This window comes from Sporothrix schenckii (assembly GCF_000961545.1).
Source record: "Sporothrix schenckii 1099-18 chromosome Unknown Cont38, whole genome shotgun sequence".
Taxonomy (NCBI): domain Eukaryota; kingdom Fungi; phylum Ascomycota; class Sordariomycetes; order Ophiostomatales; family Ophiostomataceae; genus Sporothrix; species Sporothrix schenckii.
In genome coordinates this window covers 590516-607574 of record NW_015971139.1, presented here as the reverse complement: position 1 = coordinate 607574, position 17059 = coordinate 590516, and the positions used below count along the sequence as shown (strand labels likewise).

Below are 17059 nucleotides of genomic sequence, written 5' to 3'. Positions count from 1 at the left end.
AATACGTATTGCAATTAGCCTACGGTGCCGTATGTTGTGCAGGTGCCAAAACGGGCGGAATTTTCGTGGCAGAATGGCGCCGTGCGAGGCAGGCGCGATCCTGCCGCTTTTGGCGCTTGAGCAGCCTCGCAAAAATTCGCAAAACATCACAGCTCCAATCTAAAATACATCGACAGCGACATCAGCAACAGCAGCCTCAAAAAGCACATCTATCGTGCCACGGAGACGACAAAGGACGGCCCATTGGCCCGCACCGGACCCGGTCTCTGATAAGATGGCTGCGGAGGGGATGGATGGCGGTCCGGCTGGTGGTCCGGCTGGCTCAAACGGCCCCCCCCCTCAGCCGCACCTCGACGACAACTACCAGAACCTCCTCGTCCAGCAGCTCAGGTGATTGATAGCCTGTTGACAGTCATCCTGACGACCTCGCCGACACCATCAGCACCATCTACAGACCTCGTCGCGGCCGTGCTCGCATCGTTCCGCGCACACTGCCCGGCGCTGCTTGCGTGCCCCGTGATTGTCGTTTTCGACACGTACGACCACATTGGACCACAGCTGCGCCTGAAAAAGGGATGTGTCACGCCCGTCGAGGCAGCCAACTACGATGCCTACAAGGCGAATGTCAAGCAGCTGGTCGGGCGGACGTGGGGCGGCATTGACGATGGTGGCCAGGACGCCGCGGACACGGCTATCGAGACCGGCCTGGCCGAGTACGGCTCGCCCATGATCGCCGACAATGCCGTGCCATTCACAATCATGCGCACGGCGGGCGGGCGCATCGCGTTCGTGGAGCCAACGCAGCGTCTCGGCTTTGGCCTGGCTGTGCGCACGGCCGTCCGCGCGGCCACGACGCCCTACGTCTGGGTGCAGCAGCACGACTGGACGCTGGCGGCCGACATTCCCGTGGCGGCGATGCTGGATGCCATGCAGACGGCCGAGAATGCTATTCGGACGGCCGAGAATGCCGTTGGCGACGGTGGGGGCGGGCTGGCGGAAAGCGCGGGCGAAGACCCGACACCGACCAAGGAGCTGTTTGAGACGAGCGAGGACGATCGTACGCCGGGCACGCCGGGCACACCGGGCACGCCGAGCACGCCGGGGTCACCCGCCCACTCTGTCCCAGAAGAGCACACATCGGCTCTTGATCCGTCGCGCCCCGTCGCCATCCGCTACATTTGTCTTCCCTCTGTACGGATGCTACGGTATGCCACGTCCGCTCACGCGGTGGGCTTCCCGACGCTGCGTTCGCTGACGGCCGCATTTAAGCGGGACGTGCCGGTGTCGTCGTCTGTCCTCGCCTCCGGCTCGAGAGCGTCGAGGTCAGGCGACAACGCCGGACACAGCCAGAATCTTCCCCTCACCCCCCTCTTCTTCTGGCACGACAAAACCCACATCGCCGCCCGCGACCACTACCTCCGCCGCGTCTTCGCCTCCCGCCTCGCCCTCGGCCGCGGCGACTTTATCGAAGACCACATTGGCCAGCGCGCGCGGGCCCAGATGAAACGGGACCCGGCCGCGTGGCATCGCTGGGCGTGCTGGCTCTACTACCCCGACAACGGCAACCGGCTGTGTTTGCGCCATCTGCAGGGCCGCACGTGGCGGGGCGAGCAGCAAGAACAGGCCATCCGGGACGCGTACGTGCTGCGGAACCGGTCAGCAGCGTCGGCAGCTGCAGCAGCAGCCATGGCAGCGGCGGAGACGAAAGCGAAGCAACAGTACGGAACGACGGATGACGTGACAAGAGGGGCTGATCACGGCTGGCATGCCATGCCGTTCGGATCAGACGAGGAAGCCAGCTGACGGCTGGGCGAGTCGATTTTCACGTCATTGAACCTTGTTTTTTTTTACCTGCCTTGTCTTTTTTTATCCTCTTGTTTATTCACGAACCATAGACTTTATGATACCCAAGACCGTTTATCATTTGTACTCTCTGTTTTCATTCTGTTCTCATTCTATTCTCATTTTCTCATTCTTTGGTTCGTTTTGACAATGTTGGTATGGCCTTCTTTTCTCACCCGTTTATCAGCTGTGATTCTGGCAACCATCGCGATCCTACGCTAACCACCATTCATGCAGCACAACTATCCACGATTCTGCGCAAATGTGCTCAGTTACAGGCCTAACCGCCAATCTGATCCACATCGGGACGTCAAACACATTTCACAGACATGCGGTTGGCCAATGTGGCCGTCAATGAAAAATGATGAATAAACATGCTCATCAGAATAGGTACGGCCCGCGGCCCGCAGGCAATCGACAAGACGCCGGCCGTCTTTACAAAGTCTACAAAAGGGCAGAGGTGGTGTTGACGTCGCACAGCTCATGTCTAGCAAAAAGCACACATGCTCTCCTAGACATACCGGCCCATAGATGAGATGGCTGTCAAGGAAACTGCCGCCGTCACGACCACGGTCGTTGGTACGCCCGACAACGGCGACAACGACAATGTCGACACCAGCCTTTCCCCCCGCCTCAGCCTCGAACAACAAAACGAAAAAGAAGTCGTCACCAACCCTGACGCCATCACAGCCTCGGCCCAGCGCGGCGTGCAAAAGGCCGAAGCCGCGGCGCTCGTGTGGTCCAAGACGACGGCCTATGCGGTCTACGTCTGGGTGTGGCTGCTCTTCTTCGTCGTGGCCCTGCAGGCGTCCATCAGCAGCAACATTGTCTACTACGCCTACGCCGACTTTGCGTCCGCGCCGCAGATCGCCCAGGCCTACATTCTGAGCGCCGTCGTGTCAGGCGTACTGCAGCTGCCCATCGCCAAGACCCTGAATCTCTGGGGCCGCGCCGAGGGCTTCCTGGTGTGCGTCGGCACCTACACGCTCGGCCTGGTGCTGATGGCCGTCTGCACGGGCCCGGCCAGCTACGCCGCCGGCTACACCATCTACCAGGTGGGCTACACGGCGACGAGCTTTGTGCTGGGCGTGTTTGTGGCCGACACTGTCGGCCTCCAGAACCGTGCGTTTGCGTACTCGCTGACGGGGGCGCCGACGCTGTGCACGGCCTTTGTCGGCCCCCTGGCGGCCAACGCGTTTGTCACATCGTCCGCCACCAACTGGCGCTGGGCGTACGGCAGCTTTGCCGTCGTCGTGCCGGCGACGTGTGCGCCGCTGGCGGTGGTGCTCAAGGTGTTTCAGCGGCGGGCCGAGGCGCGAGGCCTGTTTTCCCGGCGCGCAGCCTCGGGGCGCACGGTGTGGGCCTCCATCGTCCACTACCTCGTGGCCTTTGACCTCGTCGGCGCGGCGCTGCTGATGGCGGCCTTTGTGCTTGTCCTGCTGCCGTTCAGCCTGCGGTCCAACGGCCTGACGACGCAGTACCGCTCGCCCACGTTCATTGCGATGCTGGCGGTCGGCCTCTTGTTGTTTCCGGCCTTTGCCGCGTGGGAGCGGTTCGGTCTGCCGCGCAGGACGGGCACGCCCTTTGTGCAGTGGGACCTCTTGCGCAGCCGCACCGTGCAGGGCGCCTGCGTCGTGGCGGCCGTCCTGTTCTTCAACTTTTTCACGTGGGACCAGTACTTTTACTACTACATCCAGGTCGTCTACGACCTCGACGTGACCCGCACGGGCTACCTGGCACAGGCCAACGGCGTGGCCACGACCATCTGGTCCGTCGTCTTTGGCGTCTGGATCCGGCAAACGCGGCACTTTAAGCATGCCTGCCTCTTCTTTGGGGCGCCCCTGGTGGTCCTGGGCGCCGGCCTGATGGTGCACTTTCGCGGGTCCGAGGCGCCCCTCGGCTACCTCGTCATGTGCCAAATTTTTTTGGCCGTCGGCACCGGCACGCTGATCCTGGGCGACGACATGGCCGTCATGGCCGCCGCCGACCGCGAAGGCGTGCCCATTGTGCTGGCGCTGCTGGGCCTGTGCTCGAGCCTGGGCGGCGCGCTCGGGAATGCCGTGGCCGCGGCCGTCTACCAGGGCACGTTCCCGCAGGCGCTGCAGCAGGCGCTGCCGGACATGTCGCCGGACGACATTCTCGGCCTCTTCTTGGGCGGCTCGACGGCGCAGCTGGCGTTCCCGGTGGGCTCGGCGACACGGACAGCCATTGACGCCGCCTGGGCGACGAGCCAAAAGTACGAGTGCATCACGGCGGCGGCGATTGCGGTGCTCTTCTTTCCGGCGATTGCCGCGTGGAAGGACTACAGCGTCGACCGGAAGCAAGTGAAGGGGACGGTCCTGTAAGGTCTTGGGGCAGTAGGCATGTGTTTGTTGAGCTGTCATAAAACTAGACAATAATACCAAAAAAATAAATAAATAAAATTAATGGATACCGGCCCTCGACCCGATCAGTGCCTCCGCCTCCTACACGTAGGCTACGCCTTGACACTGTCTGCCGGCCCCTTGGCGTCCTCCTCGTCCATGCCTTGGCCGGTCACCTCGTGTGCTTCGAGCACGTGCTGCGGAATGACCACGTCGTCCTCGCCGGTAAAGTACTGCGTCTCGGTAACGTGGAAGAGGGCAAGGTACAGAAACACAAAGACACCTGCCGTGTAAAAGGCAAACAGGACGGCGGCCATGTTCAAGAACGAGACGCCGGCCGAGTCGATGCCAAAGACGACGGCCTCGCCGGCGGCCAGGAAGCTGCGGTAGACGCCGGCGTAGTTGGCGGCCTTGCGCGGGCTGTTGGTCATGCACGACAAGAAATACAGGATGATGTACTGGAAGAGGACGGACGAGACCCAGGTCAGGGTAAACAGGAAGAAATCCGAGACAAACCCGGCGTCGGTCCAGTCCACGAGCGCGTCCGCCGGCGTTGGGGTGCCGCGGTCGTAGTGGCGCACCTCGACCATTTGCCAGATCCAGGCGGCCACAAGGGGCGTGCCGACCAGACCCAGCCCGACCAGGGCCCGTGTGCGGCGCTTCCAGGCGGCGTGGTCCAGGACCAGGCGGAGGCCGTAGGCGGCGGGGATCTGCAGGACGACGGCGACAAAGGACAGCAGCGTGCGGGTGCGCAGGTTGTTGCGGAACGCATTGGCGGAGCCGCCGTAGACCAGGAAACACTCGGACGGCAGAAAGGCCGGGATCATCAGCAGCAAGTCCCAGTTCTTCATGGCGTCCCAGCTGGCGCGGAGCTCCTCCACGACGGTGCGGCCCTGCCCACTTGTCCCCGCTGTGGTGGACGAAATGGCCGTCGCCACCGACGTGCCGTCCTCCCGCGTGACGCGCGAGGGCGGCCGCAACAAAAAGGCAAGACACGCGCCCACGCCCATAAACGACAGCACGATAATGTAGACGGCAATGGGCACGCCGTCGGCGGACGCGCGGTTCCGGTTGATCATCAAGTCAATGAAGCCGGCGACGGCCGCGCCCAGCGCCTGCAGGTTCTGCGATATGGTGATGAAGGACCCGCGCTCGTCCTCTTCCGAGTACGTCATGGCAATGGTGCCCATGACCACAAAGATGAGGCCGGCCGAGATGCCAATGAGCACGCCGCCCACAATGGGAAACCAGGTCTGGCCGGTCGCGTCAAAGTACCAGAGGCCGGCGACGTAGAACGCGTAGCCAAAGACGCCCAGCGCGGCCGTCCAGGACGGCCCGACCAGGTTGAGAACGGTGCCCGACAGCAGCGATGCGACAAACCAGGTGGCACACAGCGTCGCGTTGACGACCTCGACCGTGTGGGCCGAGTTGGCGCGCAAGCCGCCGGCGCCGAGGGAGGTCAAGGACTGGTAGAGGCCGGCCGTGAGGCCGACGATGACGCCCATGAGGACGTTTTGCCAAAACGGGGAGTAGAGGCGGAGAGGTGGTAGAAACGGTAGTTTGATCGCCATGGTGAGTTGATGGTCGCAGAGCAGCGAGTGAAAAACAGAGGACAACAAAGGAGTGAAAGACGGAGTGAGATATGAATGAGAAAAGGATGGAGAGAAGGAGAACGACAATCGCAGTCTCTTCTATATAATCCGAGGGCGTATATAAAGAGGCACAAAATCGACAGCCGATCTGCCTCGGTGTGCTGGCGGTGAGTAGCAGCATATAGCCGTCTTGACCACCGTCTTGATCACCGTCAAAACACGAACAACGTAGCCTTATCGCCGTATCATAGCGTCAACAAAAGACGATGTGCAAACCAGACACCAACGCCAATGCCAGCATCAACGTCAATATTGATATGAACAATACGCCTAGTGGATCCATGGGGACCGGACCCATGTCTGTCCTGCTTCGTTGTATCTCCTCCACAAACTCCACAAACGCGGGGAAAGCAAGCTTGTCGACAGGATATGCAGGGCACAAGGTGATCTCGCATGGTGTTGGCGTCTCGCTTGGGTGGCCTACACTCTTTTCTTTGGCCCTTGCATAAGGCCGTGGACGACAACCGAGCACATAATTGCATGTCAGTAAAACGAAGGTGATGTCTTTTCGTTGTGTTGTTGTGGCGCTAGCGTGGACGGAGTTGAGCGGGCGTCGTTTGCCACGCGCGAGCTAAACACCGTCTTATACCCCATTTCACCCCATTCCCACTATCCCCAACTAGGTGAGCATGTCGTTTGGCTCTGCACTCATCGCTGTCGTCGTCGTCGTTGCTGCAGCCTCTCCGTCTTCTGTCTGGTTGGCCTGGATCAGAGCGGCAAAGATCTCTTCAAAACCGACGCCTGCAAAGTCCCAGTCAAGGATGCTGTCGTCGTCCATGGTGGCGGCGTTGCTGCCGGGGTCAACTGCTGTATTGGATGAAACCGACACAGTAGACAGGGACTGTACAGGCAGCATTTGGCCCGGCGACAGTGGTGGCAAGGACCAGTTGGCGTCAAAGGGCGCAGTCATGTTGACGTCTGTCGAGGTCGAGACAGAGGGCGGCGTGTCTGTAATTGCTTCGACGGCAGCAGTAGAGGCGTCTTCCGGAAACGGAGAAAACAGTGACATGTCTTTGAGTTTTTGTTTGAGAGCAGCAGCCGTCTCGGCCGCGTCGGCCTCTGGCGTGGTATGGGTCACCCACTGCCGCTGCAGTCTGTCGACGACGGCTTGGGATATGGCCTCGAGGGCGGCCGCGTGGTGTGTAATGGCCGGCCATCGTCGCGCAACCTTCCACAGAATGCCGGGGAACGTCTTGAGATGGCGCGTCAAGATGGGCACGTCGTCTTTCTTGACTACGTCCGTGTCTGTGGACAAAGTCACTGTTGATGCCCTCGCTGCGCTTGCCGGTTCACTCGCTAAAACAACCGCACACAAACAAATCGCTGCTTCCACCACACAGTGCGCCGCATGCCAAATGTAAAACAGCTTCCCCAGTCGCGCAATCACGTCAAACGCGCGCAGCACCGCCACAGACGCGGCCAGGCACTCGCTCTGCAGGGCGGGCGAAGGGCACGGCCGCCGCGGCGACGGTCGGCTCAGCCGCAGCCGCTGCATGTGGAATAAAATATCGGCAAACTCCAGCGTCTCGGCGAGGGCGACGCTCTGGCGGGTGGCTTGGTGCCAGGCGGAAAGGCGGGCGCGGATGTCGGCATGCCAGGTGTCAACGTCGTCCAACGACGACGACGGCCAACCCGAATAGTAGAGCCTCGCCAAGATCTCGCCCTCCATCTGGCGGAGTGCCCAGATGTGTGCCGTAGGCGATGTCGCGCCCAGGGCAGGCATCTTGGCCGTAAACGCGTCCCCGGCCATGCTCCCCGGTCGGCCGCGCGTGCTGTTGGCCGCCAGGTCGAGCGAGAGCGAGTGCCAAAAGAGGCGCCGGCGGATGTCGAGTTGCGCCGGGGACACGTGCTGGCGGTCCTCGTGCGGCAGCTCGTGGTGCAGGCCCAGCTGCACACACAGCCGCAGCGCTGCCGCGGTGCACCGCACACAGTCAACGTCCTTGGGGTTGAGAAAGCCATAGTGGGCCAGCAGCTGGAGGGCCTGGACGCGCTGCCAGGGCTGCGTCGTTGCGTTCGAGTCACGGTCCAGCGCGTCCAGATGCGCGACGGCCGTGGCCCAGAAGCCGGCGGTGGCGGTCGCGGCACGGCCGGCGTCGCGGTACATGAGCGTAGTGGTGCTGATGGCCAGCGTGATGTGGACACAAAAGACGTCAAAGTCGGTGGCCGCGCCCTTGGCCGGGCTCTTGTCGTAGACTCGGTCAAAGGCCTGCAGCAGGTCCTGCTCCTCGACGGCTGGATACTGCGGCCGGTAGATTTCACAGTAGTGCTTGAGCATGATGACGGCGACGTGGCGGGGGATCGAGGAGATGGGGACGGCCGACGACGTGGACGAAGGGGACGGCGACATCAAGGGAGTCGGTGCCGGCGCCGTTGCCGTTGCCGTCGACAGGGTCGCCGCCGGGCCCCTCGTCTCGTCCCAGGCACTCGATTTGTGAAGGTGCGGTGCGGGCGAGCCGACAAAAAAGACGCTGGACGTGAGGGGGAGCATGGACATGGAAGCGGTGGCAGTGACGGGCGAGACGGGCGAGACTGTCGCCGTCGCCAGTCGAGTCGTCATTCGGTCCACCACTTCCTTCGCCTGGGCGGCGCGGTCGGCTGTCTGGTCGCCAGGCAGGGCCACTTCTTGGTCCCGCTTCGTCTCTTGCAGCTCCTTTTCCAGCCGCTCGACCTCTTCCTCGAGGTGCGAGATGACACTGCGCGGCTTCTCCACGCCATGGATCGAGTCGAAGCCGACACAGGGGGCAGAGGCAGAGACGCAGGCGCCGCAAGCAGGGAAGTTGAAGTCACACTACGAATAAACAAAGTGAGCGAGGAAGGAAGGAACACGGGCAGGTTAAGTGAGCGAGAAGGAAAGAACGAAGGACGATGAACAAAGAACGAACGGCGAAACACAACAGGAAGGACCTACCCGAATCTTCCTCTTCCGACAGCGCGTGCAGGCCTTGCTCTGCCGGCGACGACGGGCGCGGTCGGGTGCCGACATGGTGTAGTCAAAGGGAAGGATCGAAAGTCAATGTAAGTGACTTGTTTTGTACAAGTGGTGGAGTGAAGCGGAAGAAGAAGGACGGTGATGGACAGAAGCAGTGAAACTAAGTATGACGGCGGTACTAAAACGCAATTACAGCGCTAGTGGAAAGGTGTTAGTGGACGTGTTAGTGAATGGTGCAGTGTATTTGTAATTCGAGCAATGAGACGCATATCTACGCGGGTTTCCGACCTTATTCTTGTCAATATGCTTTAAATATGCTGTAAATATGCCTGTAGAACAGTAAACAATATTATGTACATGTACAGCTGTATGTCAGCTGTGTGTCGGCTGCTTCTGTTGTCTCGTTTACATTGCCAGTTTCCTCCCCTTGCATCATAACCAGTCCAGCATCGAACTGCCCAACATCGCAGCCACGACGCTGCCAGCGACGACATACACCCGCCTCCTTGACACGGAGGCTGTTGGTGCCGAGTCCGATGCAGCGGCAGCCGGGCTGGTTGTCGCACCCGAATTTGACGACGACGACGAGGTCGTGCCCGCTTTTGGTGTGGCGGCCGATGTGGCCGTTCTGGCAGGCGCTGTCCCTGTTGCAGTCGAGGCCGTCGCCGACGCAGAGGCCGACGCGCCCGAGGACAACTCGAGGCTGTTGGCGGCCGTGCAGACGCCAGTCAGCGTGGAGAGGGACGCGGCCGACGCGAGGGCGGCCGGGGTTGAGCCGCAGTTGGCGTACTGGGCCATCCAGACGACATTGTCGGATTGGTCAATCACAACTGTACGATGCGCAGCCGCAGGTTAGTATCCAGACCCGTTCTCCTCAGAGCATGTGACGTTGCGAGAACTCACCATAGGCGGAACGCAAAAAGGTGTCCCCCAGCAGCACAAAGTCGGTGCTGGCCTGCAGTCCCAGCATGCAGGTGCTGCCCGACTGCCGGATCAGCTCGCTGTAGGGCACGCGCACCGTGGTGCCGCCAAACGTGAAATCGAGGCTGCCGCCGGCCGTGGCCGCTAGCCGGCAGTCGACGGCGTAGAAGCCGTCGCTGTTGGCCGCCGCGGCGCCAAAGTCGGCGGCGATGGCGTTGGCCAGGTCGGAGGGGAGGAGGGTCAAGGTCGAGCCGCTGTCGAGGAAGACCTGGAGCTTGCTGTTGGGATACGTTTTTGGGGCGCCTCCCGTGCCCGCCGGCGTCAGCCCCAGCGACGTCATGTTGACCCAGTACCGCGGCACGCCGTCCGGCGAGAACTTGGCCGGCGTGATGGGCAGACGCTCCAACTGCCCGGAAAACTTGCTCGTGTCCACGCCGCCAAAGACAATCACGCCCTCCTGCTCCGCCTTGCTGCCGAGGGCCAGCGAAAAGGCCTTGACGCGCGTGACGTTCTGCATGGCCAGCTCGTCGACAAAGTTGGGATACCGCGTGGTCAGGCCCAGGCCGTAGCCAATCCCCAGGATGCCGGAAAACTCGTCCTGCGTCACCGTCGCCACGCCAAACTGGACCTGGGAGAGGACCGACGACGTGCCCGGCAAGGAAATGTCGTCCGTCACGTACGTGATGTTGGCCGTCCCGATGCCGTACCGCAGCTGCTTGCCCACGTTCAAGGACGTAAAGGTCGACGACGCCGACGGTTCAAAGCGGCCCACGGCCTGGCAAAAGTTGGCGTCGCCCGACGACAGCCCGCCGGCCGAGCTGCACGTCGGATTCACCCACAGCTCAAACGAGCCCGTGTCCAGCTGCACGTACTGCGCCTGCGGCGGCGTGCCAAACTCGAGCTTGGCGTAGTAGGCCACGTCGGACCGGTTGGCCAGCGAGAGTTCGACGGCGCGCTTGGTGAAATGCTGTGCGTTGTTGGAGTGGACGATTTGGAAGTGGATGCAGCCGTCTTGCATGTCGACCGTCTCGGCGGCGGCGACCGCCGCCGAGACGGTCGACACTGGCACGGGTGCACTCCCACTAATAACCGACGGATCAACGATCGCTGCCGAGGCAGTTGACGCCAACGACACGCCCAACAACAGACACAATCGTAACGCCATGGTGGATACAAAATGACTGGAAGTCCACAAGCGTGGACGGAAACCCAAAAAGGCGGGAAAGGAAAATGAACGAGCTATCTCGGCTGCATGGGCAAAGACAAACGATCGAAGACGATAACGAGGACGAATCAGGCGAAATCGGAAAAGACGAAAATTGTCGCTGTGTCGAACGCGCTCGCTGAAAAAGTCGAAAGAGAAAACGAGAAAGGGACGCTGACGTGACGCTGATGAGTCGAACAAAACGAATGGAACAGCCTGCGGGCGAGGATAATCAAAGAAAGCACGAGGATACGGCTGACAGAACGACTCGATGCCAGATCGTTCGGGTTCGATTGTGTCTTGATTGTGTCGTCGGGTCGATGCCGATGATTTGGCCAAAGTTCGTAGAACGAATAAAAAAACGGAGCAAATAAAAAGCACAAATAGTATTGAAAAAGGAAGGACCGAGACGAAGAGACGGGGCAGACAAACGACGACCAGCGAGGAGAATATGAAGAAACGACGAGTACGTAAACAAAAAAATACTCTCGTCGAAGGAATACAAGAAAAGGGGGGAGGGGTGGCGAGATGAAAAAAGAAAATATACAAAAAGGAAAAAGAAAGAGAAAGGGACGAAAAGAAAGAATGAATGAAGCAAAAGCAAGCGACACGAGACAAAGACACGAGAAACACAAAAAAAGAGTGAGAAACAGAGAAAGAGGGCAACAAGAGAAAACGAGAGCAAAGCCAAAAAGCCAGGGTCCCCATTGCGAGACACCGAAGCCGACAGGGGCAGGGTCTGGCCAAGCACGCACGAGTGCGTTGTAGCAAAGCGGCCAAGCAGCCAAGCAGGAGACGGATGACGCCGCAAAAACGGAGGACTGGATTCGAAACGCCATGCAAAGCACCCCCCAATGGAGGACAAGGGCAGAAGCCTCTGCCCGCAAAAGAAACGACCCGCATCTGCGCGGCCAAGCTGGCCAAGGCCAAGGAGGGCAGGCCAGGTTGTGTGGGGGATTCCACGGGCGTTTGGGCGCAGCCCAGAGGTGTGCGCTTCGAGCCATGCTGAACGACAACGACCTCCAATCAATTCCAAGGGCCCTCAAATGAGTTCTTTTTTAGAACGGAGCTGTGGCTGCGTGCAACATCGTTGTTTGACAAACGCCATCTGGTCATCTTGGCTCGGGCTTTATTTTTGTTTTGCTAGTCTTGGTTTCTTCATGGTTCCTTACGGCAAGATTTTACGATTTTGTTTGTTTTGCACTGACGATACCAAGGTCAGACGAGAGAAGGACGGAGAAAGCAACAACGAAAAAGAAAACAAGAAAGAAAACGAAGCAGCCAAGAACGCCAAGTGCGGACGAGACTTTGATTTCTGTAGAGAAAACAGAGAGAAAGTAAAGGGGACACAGGATTCGTGTGGAAGAGCTGTTTTCACTTATACTATCTTCCCATCTCAAGATATCCCCTCCATATTGTGTCGTCTGACTTTAAACTTCGATCTTATCTCTTTGAGAATGGAAATGCATGAATCCAAGCGGGTGTTAAATTGAAGGCAGGAGCGAGGCGGGCATTCAGACGGGTTCAGCCGCTGTTCCTGCCTTATTGCAGACGCCATGCATCGCAAGGCTAAATTGAAGGAGATGCAATTAAGATCCTATTCATGATAACCTAAGATTGCGAATCTTTCAATCATCCTTCAAGGAGGAGGATACTACAAAGAACGGAAAGTAAAATGCGAACAGAGATGCTCATTGTGGGATTGGGTGTCAACAATGGCGCCCCACATGCCCCTTGGCTGAAACGGCCTCCTAAAAAAGCGCTGGGGAGGGGACGTCCCGAACGAGTGTCGCCTAGAAAGGGGGCAGGCGTGTATGTCAAACTCAATACGGGGGAGTAATCAGCGGAACACTGCGACAGCTCCAAACAGAGGGTCTTGGCGTAGATCAAACATGGCGTCCTTCCGGCCATCTCCTCAAACGTAGTAATACGACGGTGTTGAAGACAACACATTCGTGCTGCCAAGTAATAGTGAACAACTTAAAAACGAACTCCCAAGAATATTGGCGTCTCACTGGAGGTCTCTGTGTCGCACGTCGCCGATACTACAGCACTTTGGGCCTCCTGGCCGCGACCGTCAGTACGGAAGCTGCGTCTTCCTGATATATTAATACCCGCGACAGCGCTCCGCGTCAAATACATCAAAACATCTTAAAAAGCTTGGTGTCTTAGTGTTCTTGGTCCTCTTAATTCTCTTGGACAAGTCTTGGGACTGTTTTGTCTCCTGTGATGTCCGTCGAGGTGGTCTCTTGGCCGTTGGCTCTTGGCCCAACCTTTGGCTGCCAACTACTCTCTTTTCTTTCCGCCAAGTAAACAGTAATGACGATGCTCCTTAATGTCGTTATGCTTTCTCACATTAATGCACTTCAAGAGGTGTCTTGACTCGCATGCGGCCGTAAAAGACATATATGACGCGGACGAAAACGAGACACTGCCTCTGAAACAGCTGTCAGCGTCACCAATAAATGATTATTCATCTTTGTCTGTTTACTTTGGAATTTAAAAGGAAGGAGACAAAATGAGCCTAGGAACAATACGACCATAAAAAGTCACAAACAATATTGACGTATTGATTTTCTTCACATCTCTCTGATATTGTTTCCTCGCAGCGGTCATCCGTCTGTCGATTCCGGACCCGTGACAGCAAGAGCCTCCCAGCGGAAGAGCAGACGGTCATCGTCGCTACGACCGTGGTTCGTATCATGTTTCTGTTTTGGGGGCCTGGTGATCTACTTTGTAAAGCGTTTGTCCACTCGTCACAATGCGCGTCATGTCCATGCAGTCATCGGTCTGAGCGCTAGGAAATACAGATATCCTCCGCAATTAAACTCATACAACTATAGGAAGCTTAATAAGAAATTCCCGAATTGCATGAACTGCTCGTCCCAGAGACGGAATTTAGATGACAGTGGTCAACAATAAAGGGTGCGAGGTCTCGGCAAACCAAGCGGCCGTGAATGTCGGTTGCAAAACAACGCGGCAGAGCGATACGTTATTGCGAGAAGTCATGAAATTGGAGATGCTGATGAATGAACATGCACAAATATGTCGTCGATGGCGGGTGTTTAGGGAGTCATGTGGGTCTCGTGTTTGCAATATGTACCGTAATAAGAACGCTGCTGGTATAAACTAGCAAGTAGTCGCCCGTATAGCTCAGTGGTAGAGCGTATCACTTGTATTGCCGACTAGCGCGGCAGTCATTGTGCGAGATGCTAAGGTCCATGGTTCAATCCCATGTGCGGGCAAGTTTTTTGGTTCCTGGAGTTTTTTTTATGGCTTTTATTGCTTCTGTTCTCGTGTACCTTTCATTCTCACATCGCTATTTTTTTTTAATTGCATTTATCATTGTTCATGGATCATCATTCATCGTTCGTTACCCGTCACTCGTAATCGTCGCTCGCTCGTCAAAGTACAACACCAGACATGTGCACGTCTGCAACATTTACATCATTTGCATCTCAAGCCTGCTCTGTCGCGTACGTTTTAGCCGCCCACGCAGCAAAGCCCTCCTGCAGGCTCTTGCCAAAGCCAGAGTGGTACCGCTCAGCGCTGTCGAGGAACAGGACCCGGCCGTTGCGCCAGTGGACCCAGCGGTGGGCCGCCACGCCCTCGGGCGCCCTCAGCAGACCGCTCGCCAGATCAACGGTCAGGCTGTCACCGCGGTGGTAGTGGCGGAACAAGACGGTGGCGCCGCAGACACGGCAAAAGGCGCGGAGCCCCCTGTCAGACGACTTGTACGTCGTGAGCGTGGCCATTTCAAAGTCCTGTGGGACCGCTGGAGAGAGACTGGCGATGGGCAGATCGACCCAGCCAATGACGTGGCTGCCGTCGACCAGGCGGCAGTCGTCACAGGCATCGAGCAAGCCGATCCAGCGGTCCGGGAACTCGGAGGACAGAGCAAGCCCGGCGGCTTTGGCGATCTCGGCGAGATTGGGCGTGTCGGCCGGCCGGGCAATGGTGAAGGAGGTGCCGCCGCAGTGGCAGGCCGCCCGCAGAACCTCTCGGCCGTTGGCATCGTACTCGGGTGCCTGAGGCTCGTAGGGGTCGGCCGCCGCCGGTGGGTAAAAGTCATCGCCCGGCTTGGGGTTCCATTTAAAGAGGACACGGTCGCCGAGACGGGGCAGCCACTCGTGGAAGCCAGAGGGCGCCGAGTCGGTCATGGCGTGCGTGCGCAGCGAAAAGGCTTGGTTGGGGGCGCCGTCGTCGTGCAGGCCCGCCTCAAACAGCGACGAAGACACGCGCCACTCGGCGTCCGCGGGCTTGGTGCCCGTCGCCGAGTCGAAGTCGTCGTCGCCAATGTGGGCGCCGCACGTCTTGCAGAAATAGCGCGTCGCCATGGCCGTCGCATGCCGGTAGCCCGTCGTGCTGCCCTCGAGCGACGAGGGCGCGACAAACTCGGGGCGGATGCCGGCGGGCAGCGGCGCGTGGAAGCAGGTGTAGGAGCCATGCGTCGTGCGGCAGACAGAGCACCCGCACATGTGCACGCCGAGCGGAAGTTCAGCCACCGGGACGGTGATGGTGAAATGCACAGCCTTGCACATGCACTGTGCAACAAGCGTGCGCGACGCCGGTGCTGGAGCCTCGGATTCCATCGGTCAGTTGGGCAGTCAGGCAAGTCTGTGGAGAGGAAATGGTACAAGTGTTCACGAACCCTCACTTGGGAATTCACGGATGAAGCTCGTTATGCTGTGGAACAATACAAAGATAGTGGATGCACGCTAAATGGAGTTCAGTGTTCACTAATCCGAATTCCAGCGCTGCCACGCGGCCCCCAGCAGTTGCCTCAGGCCAGGATGCATTTGACTTGACTCGCTAAGTGCGCCTGTCAGGAACATGCAATTCCGGCACTTTCCCATCAAAGAAAACCCCATCCGGAAAAATACCCATCTGTAAAGCCGCATCGAAAAAGTACCCCTCCGTGCAGCCCCAATTCTCTCGGCGTGTGTTGCTAAACCGCCCTAAGTAGTACTTTCCAAATAAGAAAAAAAGGTGCATTCCGTCGCACCTGCCCGAAAACAACGCAGCCACCTACAGCTCGTCATGCCGCCGTTGCTGCAACGTCCCATCTTCCTGCGATCCTTGCTCTCGTCATCGTCATTGCCCGTCACGCGCGTTGTGCGTCCGTCTTTACGTCCATTTGCTCCCCTCGCCGCGCCTTCTCGCACGGCCTTGTCCAGCTTCGCAACCTCTAGCGCCAACAGTCACCGTGGGAGTGACCCCTGGAACAAGATGGCTCCCGGCGACGTCAGCAAGTATCTCCAGCAGACGCACGACCGCGTCTTTGAGAGCAACCGTGCGTGGGCTGCCCAGAAGCGCAGCGAGGACCCTGCGTTCTTCGAAAAGCTCGCCGCCGGCCAGAACCCCGAGTACCTGTGGATCGGCTGCAGCGACTCGCGCATCCCGGCCGAGCAGATCACGGGCCTGGGCCCCGGCGAGGCCTTTGTGCACCGCAACATTGCCAACCTGGTCTGCAACATCGACGTCAACGTTATGTCCGTTGTCAACTACGCCGTCGACCACCTGCACGTCAAGCACATTGTCGTCTGCGGCCACTACGGCTGCGGTGGCATCAAGGCGGCCATGACGGCCAAGGACCTGGGCCTCCTGAATCCCTGGCTGCGCAACATCCGCGACGTCTACCGCCTGCACGAGGCCGAGCTCGACGCCATCGCCGGCGAGACCGCGCGCTACAACCGCCTGGTCGAGCTCAACGTCCTCGAGCAGTGCCGCAACATCATCAAGACGGCCGCCGTGCAAAAGATGTACGCCAAGAACGGCTTCCCCATTGTCCACGGCTGGGTCTTTGATTTCCACGACGGCCTGCTCAAGGACCTCAACGTCGACTTTAAGCAGATCCTGGCCGATATCCAGAAGATTTACAACCTGACGGAAGAGTAAGGCGGGGCTTTATGCAGATGGACAGGTGTTACGGGTGTCTTTTTGGGACGGTAAAAGGGAGACGGGCGACAGCAGCGGTAGATCCATAACAGCTATACGAAATTATGATCAATATTGGCTTTGAAACATTGTCTTTGCTATCACTTTGAGAGACTTCTCACTCTCTCAACAAAACGCACGTTGAGTCAGACATCGGCGGCAAGAAGTGGCGGCAAGATTTCGCTGCAAAGCCGGGCTAGCGCGATCGCCA

At 58.8% G+C, this 17059-nt stretch overlaps 6 protein-coding genes and 1 non-coding gene across 7 annotated transcripts; 4 read left to right on the top strand and 3 right to left on the bottom strand.

The window, feature by feature from the left end:
- Window positions 1–274: 274 nt before the first annotated feature.
- On the top strand, window positions 275–1803 carry SPSK_11040 (uncharacterized protein; the record flags this gene model as incomplete). The annotated part of the gene is made up of 2 exons (XM_016737259.1): window positions 275–299; window positions 386–1803. 2 exons carry the CDS (start codon window positions 275–277, stop codon window positions 1801–1803), a joined length of 1443 nt encoding a protein of 480 aa, XP_016591908.1.
- A 575-nt stretch (window positions 1804–2378) lies between these two features.
- Window positions 2379–5755, top strand: SPSK_05868 (uncharacterized protein; the record flags this gene model as incomplete). The annotated part of the gene is made up of 2 exons (XM_016732577.1): window positions 2379–4183; window positions 4318–5755. 2 exons carry the CDS (start codon window positions 2379–2381, stop codon window positions 5753–5755), a joined length of 3243 nt encoding a protein of 1080 aa, XP_016591907.1.
- Window positions 5756–6476: 721 nt separating this feature from the next.
- SPSK_05976 (uncharacterized protein) lies at window positions 6477–8840 on the bottom strand (the record flags this gene model as incomplete). The annotated part of the gene is made up of 2 exons (XM_016732684.1): window positions 6477–8645; window positions 8766–8840. 2 exons carry the CDS (start codon window positions 8838–8840, stop codon window positions 6477–6479), a joined length of 2244 nt encoding a protein of 747 aa, XP_016591906.1.
- Window positions 8841–9218: 378 nt separating this feature from the next.
- Window positions 9219–10872, bottom strand: SPSK_06193 (candidapepsin-4 precursor; the record flags this gene model as incomplete). The annotated part of the gene is made up of 2 exons (XM_016732900.1): window positions 9219–9616; window positions 9690–10872. 2 exons carry the CDS (start codon window positions 10870–10872, stop codon window positions 9219–9221), a joined length of 1581 nt encoding a protein of 526 aa, XP_016591905.1.
- A 3181-nt stretch (window positions 10873–14053) lies between these two features.
- SPSK_11205 lies at window positions 14054–14156 on the top strand. The gene has a single exon. It is a non-coding gene; the product is annotated as a tRNA-Thr (tRNA).
- A 213-nt stretch (window positions 14157–14369) lies between these two features.
- SPSK_06405 (uncharacterized protein) lies at window positions 14370–15503 on the bottom strand (the record flags this gene model as incomplete). The annotated part of the gene is made up of 1 exon (XM_016733111.1): window positions 14370–15503. The coding sequence occupies one exon, from the start codon at window positions 15501–15503 to the stop codon at window positions 14370–14372; it is 1134 nt and encodes a 377-aa protein (XP_016591904.1).
- Window positions 15504–15951: 448 nt separating this feature from the next.
- Window positions 15952–16809, top strand: SPSK_06532 (carbonic anhydrase; the record flags this gene model as incomplete). The annotated part of the gene is made up of 1 exon (XM_016733236.1): window positions 15952–16809. The coding sequence occupies one exon, from the start codon at window positions 15952–15954 to the stop codon at window positions 16807–16809; it is 858 nt and encodes a 285-aa protein (XP_016591903.1).
- Window positions 16810–17059: the final 250 nt, after the last annotated feature.